Source organism: Pygocentrus nattereri, chromosome 16 (genome assembly GCF_015220715.1).
Source record: "Pygocentrus nattereri isolate fPygNat1 chromosome 16, fPygNat1.pri, whole genome shotgun sequence".
NCBI lineage: Eukaryota > Metazoa > Chordata > Actinopteri > Characiformes > Serrasalmidae > Pygocentrus > Pygocentrus nattereri.
Genome location: NC_051226.1, coordinates 407,778 through 427,137, shown reverse-complemented (window position 1 = coordinate 427,137; position 19,360 = coordinate 407,778). Strand labels below are relative to the sequence as shown.

At 46.4% G+C, this 19,360-nt stretch overlaps 1 protein-coding gene across 4 annotated transcripts in view; it reads left to right on the top strand.

Moving 5' to 3' along the window:
• The window catches only part of ptpn13 (protein tyrosine phosphatase non-receptor type 13), a 168,898-nt gene extending 150,367 nt beyond the window's left edge, over nucleotides 1-18,531 (top strand). For all 4 annotated transcript variants that reach the window (XM_037546036.1, XM_037546037.1, XM_037546035.1 and 1 more), the window contains 11 exons: nucleotides 684-849; nucleotides 2,234-2,323; nucleotides 3,014-3,114; nucleotides 4,074-4,129; nucleotides 4,585-4,682; nucleotides 5,276-5,424; nucleotides 12,774-12,864; nucleotides 14,076-14,413; nucleotides 15,699-15,914; nucleotides 16,972-17,034; nucleotides 17,954-18,531. In XM_037546036.1, coding sequence (XP_037401933.1) covers nucleotides 684-849; nucleotides 2,234-2,323; nucleotides 3,014-3,114; nucleotides 4,074-4,129; nucleotides 4,585-4,682; nucleotides 5,276-5,424; nucleotides 12,774-12,864; nucleotides 14,076-14,413; nucleotides 15,699-15,914; nucleotides 16,972-17,034; nucleotides 17,954-18,031 — 1,446 coding nt within the window. In that variant the 3' untranslated portion in view covers nucleotides 18,032-18,531. The remainder of the gene's footprint in view (nucleotides 1-683; nucleotides 850-2,233; nucleotides 2,324-3,013; nucleotides 3,115-4,073; nucleotides 4,130-4,584; nucleotides 4,683-5,275; nucleotides 5,425-12,773; nucleotides 12,865-14,075; nucleotides 14,414-15,698; nucleotides 15,915-16,971; nucleotides 17,035-17,953) is intronic.
• Nucleotides 18,532-19,360: the final 829 nt, after the last annotated feature.

Here is a 19,360-nt window from a genome sequence, read left to right as displayed (position 1 = left end):
CACAGTAGTGCTCTAGAGTGTTCTCAGTACACACTGTTCTAGTGTTCTCGGCCCGTTCACAGTAGTGCTCTAGAGTGTTCTCAGTACACACTGTTCTAGTGTTCTCCGTCCGTTCACAGTAGTGCTCTAGAGTGTTCTCAGTACACACTGTTCTAGTGTTCTCCGTCCGTTCACAGTAGTGCTCTAGAGTGTTCTCAGTACACACTGTTCTAGTGTTCTCCGTCCGTTCACAGTAGTGCTCTAGAGTGTTCTCAGTACACGCTGTTCTAGTGTTCTCCGTCCGTTCACAGTAGTGCTCTAGAGTGTTCTCAGTACACGCTGTTCTAGTGTTCTCCGTCCGTTCACAGTAGTGCTCTAGAGTGTTCTCAGTACACACTGTTCTAGTGTTCTCCGTCCGTTCACAGTAGTGCTCTAGAGTGTTCTCAGTACACACTGTTCTAGTGTTCTCCGTCCGTTCACAGTAGTGCTCTAGAGTGTTCTCAGTACACACTGGTCTAGTGTTCTCATTCTGTTCACACTGTTCTAGAGTGTTATCGGTCTCAATACACACTGTTCTAGTCTGTCTGTCCCCATATTCTGACTCTTGATGTTTTGTTAGTGCAGTGCTGATGAAGAGTGTGTGTGTGTGTGTGTGTGTGTGTGTGTGTGTGTGTGTGTGTGTGTGTGTGTGTGTGTGATTCCAGGTGAATAACGAGCTCATGGCCGGCGTGTCTCACTCCAAAGCTGTCGCTGCCATCCGGAAGACTAAAGGGGTCGTGCACCTCGTGGTGTCTCGACCTCCTGACCAGACGCCCACCACATACCTGGGCTTCCTGCCCCTGAACTCCAGCACCTGCAACGGCAACACAGGTACCGTCACATCTTCTGACCACTGAAGGCTGAACCGGTCCTCTGGGGGTTCCTTCAGAACAGGGAACCATCGGTTACTCACAGACATGATTGCTGATGGTAAATGGTGAGCTCGCTCCCGCTGACGCAGGGCGGCGTGATTTACTTGATCTCAGATCCCAAATCAGTTGCCGTAGCAACCCTTATAGACGTGCAGTAAAATGCAGAGATAAATTTACTGGAATTCTTCCTGGAGCACGCAGAACCAGCATTCTCCATCAGCCTCCACCAGGCCCAGATCTCAGAGTGGTGTGTGACTTCACCCCATTCACACCTGAGTGTTCTCAGTCGATTAGCGCTGTTCTGGAGTGTTCTCAGTCCGTTCGTACTGTTCTAGAGTGTTCTCTAGTGCTCTACAGTGTTCTCAATACAGTGTTCTAGTGTGTTCTCAGTCTATTCACACTAGCGTTCTAGAGTGTTCTCAGTACACACTGTTCTAGAGTGTTCTCAGTCTAGTCACACTAGTGCTCCAGTGTTCTCAGTACACACTGTTCTAGAGAGTTCGGTCTATTCACACTAGTGATCTAGAGTGTTCTCAGTTCAAACTGTTGTGGAGTGCTCTCAGTGCATATTGTTCTGTTGTCCACTCAGACTGTTCTAGAGTGTTGACCCTTTCACACTGTCCTAGAATGTTCAGTCCATACATGCTGTTCTACAGTGTCCAGCCAGTCATACTGTTCTAGACTCTTCACCACAGTTAAACTGTTCCAGAGCGTTCACTCCATCACGTTGTTCTAGAATGTCCTCCTTCACTTCACGGTGTTGTAGAGCTTCCACCTCCATTCCCACGGTTCTAGAATTGTTTACCCTGGAACCCATCGTGTTCTATGGAGTTCACCCCCCTCAAAAAATTACACTGCTCTAGAATGTTTTTATGGGGACAGTGAAAGACAGACAGGTCATTTTCAAGTTGTTGTTGTTGTTGTTGTTGTTGTTATTATTATTATTATTATTATTATTATTATTATTAATGATTGTGTGTTGTAACCAAGTTGTTACTGCAGCTTTTAGGTAAGTACAGCTTATCATAAGATAACCATATCATTGCCCACCGAATACTGATCTGTAAATGAGAGCTTCCCACGGTGCTCTAGAACGCCCCCCCAGTCCCACTGGGGTCTGATTTCTCCCCCATTGACACGGTTCTAGATTATTCCTGCCCCATTTACACTGTTTGACTGAACGTGAAGTGCAGAGTTAGAATGTGTGTTCTTGCTCTGAGGGCGTTGGGTCTGCGTCCTCTGTTCGTTGATTGGTTCAGATGTGGATTGTGCACTGTAACATAGTGGATGAACAGAATCAATCACCTGGTAGAACCTCTTGTTCTCCTGTGCTCTGTGTGTAGATGTGAGTGAGGACAGTGGGGTGAAGACTAAACTGTGCAGTTCACCGGAAGTCCAGAAGTCCAGAAGTCCTCCTTCCCTCCCACCTATAGGTACGAACTCACTGCCGTCCATTTGAAAGGTTCTAGGAATGTTCTACATTATGACCACTCGAGCTTACCGTTTTTCCGCAGCCACGTTCTACGTAATGACGGAGGTTATGATGTATCAGTGTATTTTCAAATAAACCGTGAGTCCAAAAGTCTGTCGACTCCAGTCTGTGCTGCAGGAACAGCCTCCACTCTTCTGGAAGGCTTTACACTAGATGTTGAACATTGCTGTGAGGATTTGATTGAGCATTAGTGAGGTCAGGTACTGATGTTGGATGGTCAGTTCTGGGTCACTCCAGCTCATCCCAGAGGTACTGGATGGAGCTCCATCACTCCAGAGAACACAGTTCTACTGCTCCTCAGCCCAATGCTGGGGGGCTTTATGCCCCTCTAGCCCACGCTGGGCATTTAAAATCATGTGCAGCTGCTCCAGAGTGTCCAGTTCTATTGGTCAGTGCTTTTCTATGGAGATTATTGAAGCTGGGCTCAGTTGAACGCTGCTGACCACCATTAAAGGAGCTGAATTCCCTCTTTAGGACTTTCTTCATGCCCCCAGGCCGTCGCGTGAGCTACTGCTCGTTTATTTCTGATTAAACTATGTCAATGCGTGGGTCACTGAGAAGGAACTCTGGTCTACATGTTCTCAGGACTGGACTCTCTGAATTCTGAATTCTCTGTGTTTTTGTGCTGCAGACTATGATGGTGGTTCTCTGGAGAGGCAGAAGAAGCTGGAAGCTGATGAGTCTGAAGACACAGACTGTGATGGTTCCTCTCTCCCTGAAGATTCTCCAGAGGTACAGCTTTGCTCCTCACTGCCAAAACCCAGTGTTTTAGGAACGCTGAGACAATCATTCATCTCGGTTTAGGATACTGTTACATTATATTATTCAAATGTTTTGTATTATTCACATATTTATTATTGGCTTTTTAAAAACATCAGCAAGACCACAAATAACGAATGAGAGGTTATTATTTCAGAGATTGTTAATTAAAGTATAGTCCTGTAACTGTTTCCATAAAATAAAAAAAAAACCTTTATTTGATTGAAAATAATACAAACAACATTAGAACATGTTGAGAAATTGTGGTGTTTTTTGAAAAGTATTTGGCCCTTTTGAATTTGATGCCAACAACACAGGGACCGGGCAAAGACTGGACCATCAAATAGAGCAACAACTCAAGAAGAACGTTCCTCAACATAAAACAGCAAAGAGCTTCTGCTTTCCATCGTCTACGGTGCAGAATATCATTAAAGACTCAGAGAATCTGGAGAAATCTCTGTCTGTGAGGGACGAGGCTGAACACCAGGATCTGCTGGCCGTGATCTTTGGGCCCTCAGGCAGCGCTGCATTAAAAACAGACATGATTCTGTAGTGGAAATCACTGCATGGGCTCAGAAACACTTCTGAAAACCACTGACTGTGAACACAGTTCATCACTGCATCCACAAACGCTGTTAAACTCTAAAACACAAAGAAGAACCCAAATATAAACAGGATCCAGCACAGTGGTAAACGACCCCCCCCCCCCCCCCCCCCCGTCCCAACTTTTTTGGCATCAAATTAAAAAAGAAGCTATTTTTTGAAAAAACTATAAATTTGTCAGTTTCAACATTTGATTTGTTGTCTTTGTACTATTATTAATTAATTATAGGGTGTAAATGATTTGCTCACCATTGTATTCTGTTTTATTTACGCTTTGCACGGTGTTGGAACGAGTTATTTAAACCCTTGTTGTTTCTCTGTTTCTCCAGACTTCAAGGAAGGCGGAGTGGAAGGAGCAAAATGTGGACGTTCCGCAGAACGACAGGTGTGGAAATCAGAGATGAAGAATTACTTTATTAGCGTTTGCACTTTTTCTCCCCAGTTCAGTTGTGTCCTCCCGCTAGTTAGTGGACTCTCCCAGTCACAAAGTATCACCATGCTGAGTGATGGAGGAGTCGGGGGGCCACGCTGCCCACCCAAAGAGAGCGAGGACAACTGTGCTGTCTTGGACCCCCGGTCATGGACCCCCGGTCACGTACGGCTGTAGCATCAGCGGGGATTAAACTCCCGATCTCCTGGAGATCCGGCCAACGCTTACAGCCTTAACAAAATAACTCTGACTGGTCATGTTTAGCGTCCCTCTCTGCCAAACCCACCCATCACGGAGAGACACCGCTCATCCGGCTCAGAGACCCTCCCTGATACCGAGTTTCACAGCAGGAGTGCGAGTTGCGCTTCCGCGTTCAGTCTGACTTTAACTGGGCTCCGTTTTCCCCTCAGTTTCCTGCAGTCGTCCTCGGGGCAGCTGGACGAGGATGAGATCACGTGGGGAAGTGATGACCTTCCTATAGATGACATAAACTCCAAATTCACCCAAGGTAAGATTTATCCTCTTATTCTCCGGAGTATGTTTAGGTTTGTCCCTCTGAATTTTCATGACCAAATCGTAAGATTAATTATTCAGTAACTGCATGAAATAAATTTTAACCCTAACACTTTTATTTTATTTATTTATTTATTTATTTTAATTATCAGAGCGTGAGTTTTATGATCTGTGTATTTCACTATATGCTCACAGTTTATTTGTTCCAATGTTGCATAGCAAACTAATCAGATTCTAGTGGGTGGAGTGACGGCCTTGCAGCCATCGACTCATCAGAGACACAGCACTGAATAATCATGCAAATTACATTGTGATTTTTTTTTGTTAATTGAAAGTAATTTGTGTATTTATAGTGGGGGGGGGTCATTAATTGTTGTTGTGCTGGGGGCCATAAGATTCTAGTTAAACCACTCGCACTGGTTATTGTGTAGTTGATACGTCGTTTGATCTGCTTTTGGCTTGTTTGGCGTAATGTTGTATCAGTCTGTGATTCAGTGCAAACCTCTGGCGGTTTAGTGAGGAAGCTGAATGTCAGGTTTGGAGCTACTCTGTGCTGTTTTTAGTGTAACGGTCTCCTCTGTTCCTCAGATGGTCCCATCATCACTGAGGACGAGCTGACGTCTCTGCCGCTGGTGAAGGTGGTTCCTGATGGTCAGTACACCGGGCCGAAGCTGAACTCCGTGGTGCGGATGATGAGAGGGTTGCTGGAGCAGAAGGTTCCCCTGCAGGAGTTCGAGGTAAAGAGAAGTACATTAGAATGTTAAGTTGGCTATTTTCAGCCGCTTTACATTTCCAGTCGTCAGATTTACGATTTCGGATTTTACTGAAAGTGTAAAAAGCACAAAATCAAAATCAAAGGAAGAGTTTATCTGTAAACAGAAGGGCTCTGCAATTAATCGTCTACACCAGTATATCTCGATACTGATTAGTTTTATTGATCTATTTCATAGATAATGTGTTCTATATCCATTATATAGTGTCCATTATATCCATTATCTATAATACCCATTATATAATGACCATATAATGACAGCATTCCAGGTTGTGGTTGAGCTTTTAGCTCTACTTTGTGAACTTGGACAACGTTTCAGTTTAGGAACATTTTGAGGTTGAAATGCAAGAACAGACTTGCGTAAAACAAGAAGGACAAGCCCTGGTTTAATGCCAGACTGAAACAGTTGCGCCAGTCTAAAGAAGCAGCGTACAGGAGTGGAGATCAGACTCTGTACAACCAGGCCAGGAACACACTTAACAAAGGGAAAAAACGAGCTACTCCAACAAGCTGAGTAGTGTGGTGTCCACAAACGAGCCATCAACCGTCTGGAAGTGCCTGCAGAACATCACCAGCTACAAAAGGACCCCCCCCCCCCCAGACAATGGGTGATCGTCAGCTGGCTGATGAGCTTAACACCCTTTACTGCAGGTTTGAAAAGCCCAGCTCCACACACCCATCCAGCACAGATTCACACCTCCCTGTCACTCAGCCATCCATTCAGCCTGCCCTGAAGATCTGCGAAAAGGACGTGCAACAACTCTTCAGGAGACAATAAGTGAGGAAAGCACCAGGACCAGATGGTGTTTCACCCTCCTGTCTGAGGGTCTGCGCTGACCAGCTCGCACCAGTCTTTACAGCGCTCTTTAATAAATCGCTGGAGCTGTGTGTCGTACCTTCCTGCTTCAGATGTTCCACCAGAGTACCAGTTCCCAAGAAAGAACTACTCCAACTCAGCGTGCCAAGCCCCACCTGCCAGTGCATCACCAACTTCCTCACTGGCGGAGAGCAGCAGGTGAGGTTGGGAAGGTTCACCTCAAACACCCAGATCATCAGTTCAGGCGCTCCACAGGGCTTTGTCCTCTCACCACTGCTCTTCTCTCTGAAGTATGCAGATGACACTACAGTCATCAGTCTCATCCACGATGGTGATGAGTCTGCTTACAGACAGGTGGTTGATCAGCTGGTCCTTTGGAGCAGCAACAATAACCTGGTGCTCAACAGCCAAAACAGTGGAGATGACAGTGGACTTCAGGAGGAGCCCTCCAGCCCTGCCAGCACTCAACATCCTGGACAGAACTGTGGAGGCAGTGGAGTCCTTCAAGTTCCTGGGCACAACAATTACCAGGGACCTGAAGTGGGACAGCAACATTAGCTCCATCATCAAGAGAGCCCAGCAGAGGATGTACTTCCTGCATCAGCTGAGGAAGTTCAACCTGCCCCAGGAGCTGATGGCACGGTTCTACACAGCCATCGCAGAGTCTGTCATCACCACGTCCATCACAGTGTAGGGCAGCTCAGCTACCAAGCATGACCTCCACAGACTGCAGAGCATCATCAGGTCTGCAGAGGACAATTGGGGTTGAGTTGCCTACACTGCTGGAACTGCATGCCTCAAGAACCAGGAGGCGTGCAGAGAAGATCTCCACCGACCCCTCTCACCCCAGACACCACCTGTTCCAGCTCCTTCCCTCAGGCCGGCGCTTCAGCCACATGAGGATCAGGACATCCAGGCTACAAAGGAGCTTCTTCCCAAAAGCCATCAGTTAAAATATCACACTAAACAATTCCAGCTTCAAACTGCACTTCTAGATACACTCATATACAGTATCACTCCATCCTCTGGACCTGCCGCTCAAACCAGTGTCTGTTCTAGCATCTTACTCACCTGCCATATTACCCCACCTGTCTGACTGTTACCCCACTCACCTGCCATATTACCCCACCTGTCTGACTGTTACCCCACTCACCTGCCATATTACCCCACCTGTCTGACTGTTACCCCACTCACCTGCCATATTACCCCACCTGTCTGACTGTTACCCCACTCACCTGCCATATTACCCCACCTGTCTGACTGTTACCCCACTCACCTGCCATATTACCCCACCTGTCTGACTGTTACCCCACTCACCTGCCATATTACCCCACCTGTCTGACTGTTACCCCACTCACCTGCCATATTACCCCTCTGTCTGACTGTTACCCCACTCACCTGCCATAAAACCCCTCCTGTCTGACTGTTACCCCACTCACCTGTCATATTACCCCACCTGTCTGACTGTTACCCCACTCACCTGCCATATTACCCCACCTGTCTGACTGTTACCCCACTCACCTGCCATATTACCCCACCTGTCTGACTGTTACCACACTCACCTGCCATAAAACCCCACCTGTCTGACTGTTACCCCACTCACCTGCCATATTACCCCACCTGTCTGACTGTTACCCCACTCACCTGCCATATTACCCCACCTGTCTGACTGTTACCCCACTCACCTGCCATATTACCCCACCTGTCTGACTGTTACCCCACTCACCTGTCATATTACCCCACCTGTCTGACTGTTACCCCACTCACCTGCCATATTACCCCACCTGTCTGACTGTTACCCCACTCACCTGCCATATTACCCCACCTGTCTGACTGTTACCCCACTCACCTGCCATATTACCCCACCTGTCTGACTGTTACCCCACTCACCTGCCATATTACCCCACCTGTCTGACTGTTACCCCACTCACCTGCCATATTACCCCACCTGTCTGACTGTTACCCCACTCACCTGCCATATTACCCCTCTGTCTGACTGTTACCCCACTCACCTGCCATAAAACCCCTCCTGTCTGACTGTTACCCCACTCACCTGTCATATTACCCCACCTGTCTGACTGTTACCCCACTCACCTGCCATATTACCCCACCTGTCTGACTGTTACCCCACTCACCTGCCATATTACCCCACCTGTCTGACTGTTACCCCACTCACCTGCCATATTACCCCACCTGTCTGACTGTTACCCCACTCACCTGCCATATTACCCCACCTGTCTGACTGTTACCCCACTCACCTGCCATATTACCCCACCTGTCTGACTGTTACCCCACTCACCTGCCATATTACCCCACCTGTCTGACTGTTACCCCACTCACCTGCCATATTACCCCACCTGTCTGACTGTTACCCCACTCACCTGTCATATTACCCCACCTGTCTGACTGTTACCCCACTCACCTGCCATATTACCCCACCTGTCTGACTGTTACCCCACTCACCTGCCATATTACCCCACCTGTCTGACTGTTACCCCACTCACCTGCCATATTACCCCACCTGTCTGACTGTTACCACACTCACCTGCCATAAAACCCCACCTGTCTGACTGTTACCCCACTCACCTGCCATATTACCCCACCTGTCTGACTGTTACCCCACTCACCTGCCATATTACCCCACCTGTCTGACTGTTACCCCACTCACCTGCCATATTACCCCACCTGTCTGACTGTTACACCACTCACCTGTCATATTACCCCACCTGTCTGACTGTTACCACACTCACCTGCCATATTACCCCACCTGTCTGACTGTTACCACACTCACCTGCCATATTACCCCACCTGTCTGACTGTTACACCACTTACCTGTCATATTACCCCACCTGTCTGACTGTTACCCCACTCACCTGCCATATTACCCCACCTGTCTGACTGTTACCCCACTCACCTGCCATATTACCCCACCTGTCTGACTGTTACCCCACTCACCCGCCATATTACCCCACCTGTCTGACTGTTACCCCACTCACCTGCCATATTACCCCACCTGTCTGACTGTTACCCCACTCACCTGCCATATTACCCCACCTGTCTGACTGTTACACCACTCACCTGTCATATTACCCCACCTGTCTGACTGTTACCACACTCACCTGCCATATTACCCCACCTGTCTGACTGTTACCACACTCACCTGCCATATTACCCCACCTGTCTGACTGTTACACCACTTACCTGTCATATTACCCCACCTGTCTGACTGTTACCCCACTCACCTGCCATATTACCCCACCTGTCTGACTGTTACCACACTCACCTGCCATAAAACCCCACCTGTCTGACTGTTACCCCACTCACCTGCCATATTACCCCACCTGTCTGACTGTTACCCCACTCACCTGCCATATTACCCCACCTGTCTGACTGTTACCCCACTCACCTGCCATATTACCCCACCTGTCTGACTGTTACACCACTCACCTGTCATATTACCCCACCTGTCTGACTGTTACACCACTCACCTGCCATATTACCCCACCTGTCTGACTGTTACACCACTCACCTGTCATATTACCCCACCTGTCTGACTGTTACCCCACTCACCTGCCATATTACCCCACCTGTCTGACTGTTACCCCACTCACCTGCCATATTACCCCACCTGTCTGACTGTTACCCCACTCACCTGCCATATTACCCCACCTGTCTGACTGTTACCCCACTCACCTGCCATATTACCCCACCTGTCTGACTGTTACCCCACTCACCTGCCATATTACCCCACCTGTCTGACTGTTACACCACTCACCTGTCATATTACCCCACCTGTCTGACTGTTACCACACTCACCTGCCATATTACCCCACCTGTCTGACTGTTACCACACTCACCTGCCATATTACCCCACCTGTCTGACTGTTACACCACTTACCTGTCATATTACCCCACCTGTCTGACTGTTACCCCACTCACCTGCCATATTACCCCACCTGTCTGACTGTTACCACACTCACCTGCCATAAAACCCCACCTGTCTGACTGTTACCCCACTCACCTGCCATATTACCCCACCTGTCTGACTGTTACCCCACTCACCTGCCATATTACCCCACCTGTCTGACTGTTACCCCACTCACCTGCCATATTACCCCACCTGTCTGACTGTTACACCACTCACCTGTCATATTACCCCACCTGTCTGACTGTTACCACACTCACCTGCCATATTACCCCACCTGTCTGACTGTTACCACACTCACCTGCCATATTACCCCACCTGTCTGACTGTTACACCACTTACCTGTCATATTACCCCACCTGTCTGACTGTTACCCCACTCACCTGCCATATTATCCCACCTGTCTGACTGTTACCCCACTCACCTGCCATATTACCCCACCTGTCTGACTGTTACCCCACTCACCTGCCATATTACCCCACCTGTCTGACTGTTACCCCACTCACCTGCCATATTACCCCACCTGTCTGAATGTTACCCCACTCACCTGCCATATTACCCAACCTGTCTGACTGTTACACCACTCACCTGCCATATTACCCCACCTGTCTGACTGTTACACCACTCACCTGTCATATTACCGCACCTGTCTGACTGTTACCACACTCACCTGCCATATTACCCCACCTGTCTGACTGTTACCACACTCACCTGCCATATTACCCCACCTGTCTGACTGTTACACCACTTACCTGTCATATTACCCCACCTGTCTGACTGTTACCCCACTCACCTGCCATATTACCCCACCTGTCTGACTGTCGCCTCATTGACCCCTTTCTCTGCCACCACAAACCCTTTAACTGCTGCACTTTAACTTCAGACCTATACATTGCGCAATGTAAGGTTTACAGGTATGACTGTGTGTGTGTGTGTGTGTGTGTGTGTGTGTGTGTGTGTGCGTGTGTGCGTGTGTAGGAATGCAGGTGGTTATTTTACTTTATTCTGTATTTATTTGATCTTATTCCCTGTGTGTGAGTGTCTGTCTGACTCTGCGCTCTGTGAGCTCCTGTAACCAAAACCAAATTCCTCGTTTGCGCCGCTGACCCGGCCAGTAAAGCTCGGTTCTGATTCTGAAACAGGAAGCAGGGATTCATTAACTTTACTAATGCTAACTTAATGGGAAATTAACTTGTATTTTATAATTAACCGAAATACCTGATATAGTCACACCATGATACACTCTATTGCCAAAAGTATTCGGTCGTCTGGCTTCACACACATATGAACTTGAGTGACGTCCCATTTTTAATCCATAGGGTTTAATATTTCCACAAGGGTTAGGAATGTTTATGGGAATTTCTGACCGTTCTTCCAGAAACGCATTTGTGAGGTCAGACACTGATGTTGGACGAGAAGGCCTGGCTCACAGTCTCCACTCTAATTCATCCCAAAGGTGTTCTATGGGGTTGAGGTCAGGACTCTGTGCAGGCCAGTCGAGTTCTTCCACACCAAACTGGCTCATCCACGTCTTTATGGACCTGTTTTGTGCACTGGTGTGCAGTCATGTTGGAACAGGAAGGGGCCGTCCCCAAACTGTTCCCACAAAGTTGGGAGCGTGAAATTGTCCAAAATCTCTTGGTGCTGAAGCTTTAAGAGCTCCTTTCACTGGAACTAAGGGGCCGAGCCCAACTCCTGAAAAACACCCCACACCATGATCCCCCCTCCACCAAACTTTACACTCGGCACAATGCAGTCAGACAAGTACCGTCTCCTGGCAACCGCCAAACCCAGACTCGTCCATCGGATTTCCAGACGGAGAAGCGTGATTGGTCACTCCAGAGAACTCGTCTCCACTGCTCTAGAGTCCAGTGGCGGCGCTTTACTCCACTGCATTCCACGCTTTGCACTGCGCTTGGTGATGTAAGGCTTGGATGCAGCTGCTCGGCCATGGAAACCCATTCCATGAAGCTCTCTACGCTGTTCTTGAGCTGATCTGAAGGCCACATGAAGTTTGGAGGTCTGTAGTGATTGACTCTGCAGAAAGTCGGTGACCTCCGTGCACTATGCCCCTCAGCATCCGCTGACCGCTCTGTCATTTTACGTGGCCGACCACTTCGTGGCTGAGCTGCTGTCGTTCCCAATCGCTTCCACTTTGTTATAATCCCACTGACAGTGGACTGTGGAATATTTAGTAGTGAGGAAATTTCACGACTGGACTTGCTGCCCAGGTGGCGTCCGATCACGGTACCACGCTGGAATTCACTGAGCTCCTGAGAGCGACCCATTCTTTCACTAATGTCTGTAGAAGCAGTCTGCAGGCCGAGGGGCTCGGCTTTATACACCTGTGGCCACGGAAGTGACTGGAACACCTGAATTCAGTGATTTGGACGGGGGAGTGAGGACTTTTGGAGATGTATTGTATTTGAAATATAGTGTTGAATTTTATCAGACCTGTCCAACACTAGTGTGTGTCCTATGGTTATAACTAGTATTTTAATATAAACATATAAGATTCTGATTTAATATAATTGTAAATATTGTAATGTATTATTAATGTTTGTATTTACAGAATCTCCAGAACTTACAGCCTCTGGACGACTGCCTGATTGGTCAGACTCAGGAGAACAAGAAGAAGAACCGTTACAAAAACATCGTGCCCTGTGAGTGAGAACACTGAGCGGTCATCCTCTCTGCTCTGACCACCTGTCCTTTTATTACCATGTGTTAAACTCATTTGTATAGTTGTGTATATAAGCAATATAAGATTTGTTTAGCATATAAAACGATTCTAAAATGTTTGTGTTGTTCAACTTCACAGGTTTCAGACGATCAGATAATCAGTCTATCAGTCCAGAGTGATGAACAGCGCTGTAGAATATTTTAAATAACTGAAGATGCTGTAAAACCCTGAGAATTGAGATGAATATCCAGAATTCATCATATTTAAAAAGCAGAGGTCAGATTTAAAGGCTGATAACTTCATTATAAATTCAGTTCTTGACAGTGACGGCACAATATTTACCATTTAATAAGTTATTTTCTGCAGAAATATTCTTAGAATATTGAATAAATCTAACAAAACCTAAAATAGCTTTTGGCGAATAGTTTGTAATATTTAAATCCAAGTTATTATATATGAAATAAAAAAAAGTCTTCTTGTTTTAAATGACTCTAAACCTTAATTATCATTATTTTATTAAAACTAATGACTGAAGAAATCAGTCCTAACTGGGCCAAACTGGACCGAATGTGTCCGTCGTGACCGTCTCAGCTCATGACCAGCAAACTCAGCTCTGACCAGCTGTTCACACAGAAAATCACCAGATTTTACACTAAAACACTAAAAAGAGCTGAACTGCAGAAAATATGGAGATTCTTAATGTTCCTCACTGACGTTCAGAGTTTGGGCCTCATTTACTTCAGAACAGTGGGATCTAACTGCTCACCATGTGGCCCTGAGGGACAGGGATGCAGCCCCACTTCCTGCTCCGAGACGCAGGGGCGTGGCTAATATAAGGCCCCGAAAACCTGGAACAGTGTTCTTTATTTTAGTTCATAATAAATCTAAATCTTTCAGCTTAAAAGAAAAACATGAAGAAAGCTCAGTAAGCGCAGGAGCGATGGGTGGGGTGAGGTGTGATTTTGAGCGGTGTAGATTTAGGGGTCAGTGTTTGGGACAGACCCCTCCGTCAGAGCGTGCCCGGTCAGTGATGATCAGTGGATCAGATGGTCGTAAATATCTAAGACATTAATATTTGTAGAGTTGCTGCGAGACGCTCCGTGTTTCCCTGCATCGGGTTCGTCTGCCGCCTGTCAGTGACGAAAGCATTGAAGTTTATTTTGACATCATTTCGCGTTGTTTCCTCCCCAGTCGACACCACCCGAGTGCTCCTGGGAAAAGACGGGGGCTACATTAACGCCAACTTCATCAAGATGCCGGTGAAGGACGAGAGCTTCCCGTACATCGCCTGCCAGGGGCCGCTGCCCACCACGCTGGGAGACTTCTGGCAGATGGTGTGGGAGCAGAAGTCCAACGTGATCGCCATGATGACCCAGGAGGTGGAGGGGGGGAAGATTAAATGCCAGCGCTACTGGCCTGACACTCCCCGCACGGCCGAGATGGTGGACGAGAGGCTGCAGATCACTCTGGTCAAAGACCAGCACCTGGACAACTTCATCATCCGCCTCATCGAAGTCAAGGATATCCAGGTCAGGAGGTCCCGCCTGCTCGGTCAGGCTGCTTCAGTGATCTTACAGCAGTTCAGAGTCCTGTATGTGCTCACATCCTAAGGCCCAGTCCCACCTCGCCCCTCGGCCCTACCACTCAGCCCTACCCCTCCGTCCTCTGTGTTCTCGTCTAGGGGTGGGTGTCCTGATTCTTGTTGAGATAGAGGGGTGGGGTGAAGTGTTGGGGCTACATGACCCTCCAAACGGAGGCTTTTCAGAGACTCCAGACAGAGATATGAGAGAAAACCCACAAAAGTGGGAATTTACTCTGTTAAAAATGACAATAACCATCATATTATCTTAGTTTAATGTGGTTTAAATAGTCCAGCAGTTCTGACACCTGAAGCTCCAGAATGTACCTGCTGCTCCATTTAAGGTGGAACGGGAAAATCTGAACAAGAATCTGGAGAATCTCCGACTTCAGCTTCACATCACTGAAGAATTAGGGGGGGTGATAATAAATAACTGCCCCCCTCTTTGAAGGCATCTGATCCCTAAATGTAACTAAAGCCCAGCAGTGAGGAGCTGAACTTTCCCCTCCTCTGCTGTCCCTGCAGACGGGCAGGGTCGCCTACAGAGCGGCGCTAGTAGCTGATAATGAAGTGATGCTCTTTTATTAGAGGGTCTCATTTCAGAGGAAGATCTCAACCACTGCCCTGTAGCTCAGTTCAGAGGGGAGACCCTCGAAAACAAGGGGTAGGGGTAAGAAGAAGAAATGGCACTGGGCCAGAATGTCATCTTTGCCCCTTAAAACCCAAAATGCCAACTCTCACATTTTATGCTGCTTTAAATGAAAATGTAATTTTTTTTATTTCTCAGAATTCGTCAGGTCTTCTCTGCAGAGTTAGAAGGACCTGAAGGTTGAAACAGATGAAGAATAGAATTCAGAACCATTGGTCACTGTGTGTGTTTTGCACACTGTGGAATTAGACCTCCGCATTTAACCCGTCCGTGCAGTGAAACACCACATACACACTACTGAACACACACTAGGGGCAGTGAGCACACTTGCCCGGAGCGGTGGGCAGCCCTATCCACAGCGCCCAGGGAGCAGTTGGGGGTTAGGTGTCTTGCTCAAGGGCACTTCAGTCACAGACCGTCAGCTCAGGGGATCGAACTGGCGACCTTCTGGTCACAGGGATGGTTCCCTGACCTCCAGCCCACGACTGGAAGCCGTGAAGAAGATTTGGTTTAGTTTCGCTGTCTTAGATCTTGTAGTCGTACTTTTTGATCTACTTTTGATTGAATGTTCCACCTTTTCCTCTAGACCAATGAAATCCAGAGAGTGACGCACCTGAACTACACGGGCTGGCCTGACCACGGCACTCCCACACAGCCGGAGCAGCTCTTAACCTTCATTTCCTACATGAGACATATCCACCAGTCAGGGCCCATCATCACCCACTGCAGCGCTGGGATTGGCCGCTCAGGAACGCTCATCTGCATAGACGTGGTGCTCGGACTCATCAGCAAAGACGCAGATGTGAGTAATTTAGCAGAACCGAAAATCGGAGCTGCTGGCGCTGTCCAGCTTCTCCAATGAATGATTTCAGCTACTGCAACGGGAATTCTGCTGAAAATTCCCCCGTAATTCCGTGTGTGAGGTTCAGACGTTTTTACAGTGGTGGTGATGGGAACCAGGCGTCGCCATGACTACAACACAGATATAGACACTTTATTTACCATCCAGAACCACCAGAGAACCTACACGAGTCTTCTGAGCTTATATGGAATGTTGATGATGGAAAATAGTGGAAAATCTGGAATAATGAGTTTTCTTTGGGGACTATTTTGCCGCACAGCGCCCTGCATGTCTCCCTCCACCATGAATGGAGTTGAAGTTCTCTAAACTCTCATAAAACAGCGTCTCAGTCATCAGGCAGTGAGTTAAGAACCATCTCATGTAGGAACTTTCTGTAGGAGCTTTTAGAGGGACGTCTGGTTCCTATCACCACCACTGTGAGGAGCTTTTAGAGGGGGACGTCTGGTTCCCATCACCACCACTGTGAGGAGCTTTTAGAGGGGACGTCTGGTTCCCATCACCACCACTGTGAGGAGCTTTTAGAGGGGGACGTCTGGTTCCCATCACCACCACTGTGAGGAGCTTTTAGAGGGACGTCTGGTTCCCATCACCACCACTGTGAGCGGCTTGGACGCGGTCAGTTTATCTAGAGCACACTCTGTTTACATCTTAACCACTAAATTATAGAGGAATTTTTTTAAAAAATCTGTATTTTCCTTTTAATGTGCACCCATTACTGACACATGCATTCAGTTGCACACACATCACTTGTATAATCTCCAAAGAAAAGCATTGACCAATAGAATGGGCTGCAATCAAATCCTCACAGCAATGTTCAACATCAGTGTAAAGCCTCCCAGAAGGGTAGAAGCTGTTACTGCAGCAGAGACTCACTAATAACACCTTCATTTCAGAAGGAACGCTGGATCAGCCGGTGAACTCAGACTGTAGATTCTGTGTGTTTGGCTTTGCTCTGGTCACTAAACCTGATCATGTGGCGTTTTCTCCCCGTTATCAGTTCGACATCTCCGATGTTGTGCGGACCATGAGACTCCAGAGGCAAGGCATGGTGCAGACGGAGGTAGTGTGTGTTTGTGTTATTGTCTTATAATACAGTGTTCAGCATCAGCGCTACGGCATCACGTTACAGTGCACCAACATAATGTAGTGAAGCATCTTAGCTGTGAAACCCACCGGTCAGCCGTAACATTCTGACCACCTCCTTGTTTCTACGCTCACTGTCCACTTTATCAGCTCCACTGACCGTATAGCTGCTCTCTGTAGTTCTACAGTTACAGACTGTAGTCCATCTGTTTCTCTGATACTCTGTTACCCTGTTCTTCAGTGGTCAGGACCCCCATGGACCCTCACAGAGCAGGTACTGTTTGGGTGGTGGGTCATTCTCAGCACTGCAGTAACACTGACGTGGTGGTGGTGTGTTAGTGTGTGTTGTGCTGGTACAAGTGGATCAGACAGCAGTGCTGCTGGAGTTTTTAAACACCTCAGTGTTGAATGAATAGTCCACCAACCAAAAGTGCTCTGTGGTGGTCCTGTGGGGTCTGTATATATAGGATATATATATATATTAGTTATTGATTTTCTGAGTGTAAGTAAGTTACACATCCTCTACAGAGACTCACTGCTATACATTTTAATACACAGTTTTTTACATTAATTTAACACGGGAGGGAAAATAAAATATTAAATATGCAAAAGTTTGGGCACTTTTTGTGTGTTGTTTTCCAACAAAATGACCAAATAAATAGAGTTTGTGCACTAAAATGTCACATTTAACTGTTCGCTGCAGAGGAACTGTTCATTTATTTTCATTTAGACAAACCGTGAATTACTGTCAAATAAATAAGAATTTAGACTTTTCACTGAAAAACTAAAATAAATCGGGTGTGTCTTCTTCACCCCCGACAGTAGAGGGGAGGAGAAAGGGAGAATCAGGTGTGCAGATTTTGTAAGTCACTGTAATTTTCCTCTCATTTCTGCAGGACCAGTATATTTTCTGCTACCAGGTGATTCTCTATGTGCTCCGATGTCTGCAAGCCGAGGAGAAAATCTCAGGCTGAGAACCGAGGACTCCGTTACTGACTTACTGCGAAAGCTGGAACGCCAACGAGAACTTCCTTAAGCTTACGATCAAACTTGCCTTACGACGTTACACACGTTTTTACATTGTACATTCCTGTTTGGGTTTCCTTCCCTTTAAATGCTGTTTATTAAAGATGCAACAGTGGAAACCATCGATTTTATAATTTATCTCTATTTTTCGCTACTTTTTACAGAAATGATTGCGCATAAGTGATGAATAAATTCCTATTTTATATGGAACAAAATCAGTCATGTATTTTAAAGTGATATGATGCGGGAACGTGTTGCCTCGACAGAAAACGACGACAGTATTTGCTTTGTAAATCGATTATTGATCGCCGAGTGCCAGAGGTAATCAATGAAATGAAAGTGTACATATTTATCACATGGAAACTGTTGATATGTTTAAACTGTTACATACTGGACAATTTGCAATTTGTAAATAAAAGAGTATCAGCCTTTAAGCTTTTCAGTTTAACGCTGCCTTTGGATTTTGTTTCTGCATTTTTAATTATAATAAATGGAAAAAGTTCTCATACAACACTAAATTCAGTTATGAATAAATTTATGAATATTCACCAGAGATACACCAACGTCTTAGTGCTGTTTATGAATATTCAGCACATACAGCAACGTCTTAGTGCTGTTTATGAATATTCAGCACATACAGCAACGTATTAATACTGTTTATGAATATTCAGCACATACAGCAACGTATTAATACTGTTTATGAATATTCAGCACATACTGCAACGTCTTAGTGCTGTTTATGAATATTCAGCACATACTGCAACGTCTTAGTGCTGTTTATGAATATTCAGCACATACAGCAAGGTATTAATACTGTTTATGAATATTCAGCACATACTGCAACGTCTTAGTGCTGTTTATGAATATTCAGCACATACAGCAACGTCTTAGTACTGTTTATAAATATTCATCACATACAGCATCGTCTTAGTGCTGTTTATGAATATTCAGCACACACAGCAACATCTTAGTACTGTTTATGAATATTCAACACATACAGCAACGTATTAATACTGTTTATGAATATTCAGCACATACTGCAACGTCTTAGTACTGTTTATGAATATTCAGCACATACAGCAACGTATTAATACTGTTTATGAATATTCAGCACATACAGCAACGTCTTAGTACTGTTTATGAATATTCAGCACATACAGCAACGTCTTAGTGCTGTTTATGAATATTCAGCACATACAGCAACGTCTTAGTACTGTATATGAATATTCAGCACACACTGCATCGTCTTAGTGCTGTTTATGAATATTCAGCACATA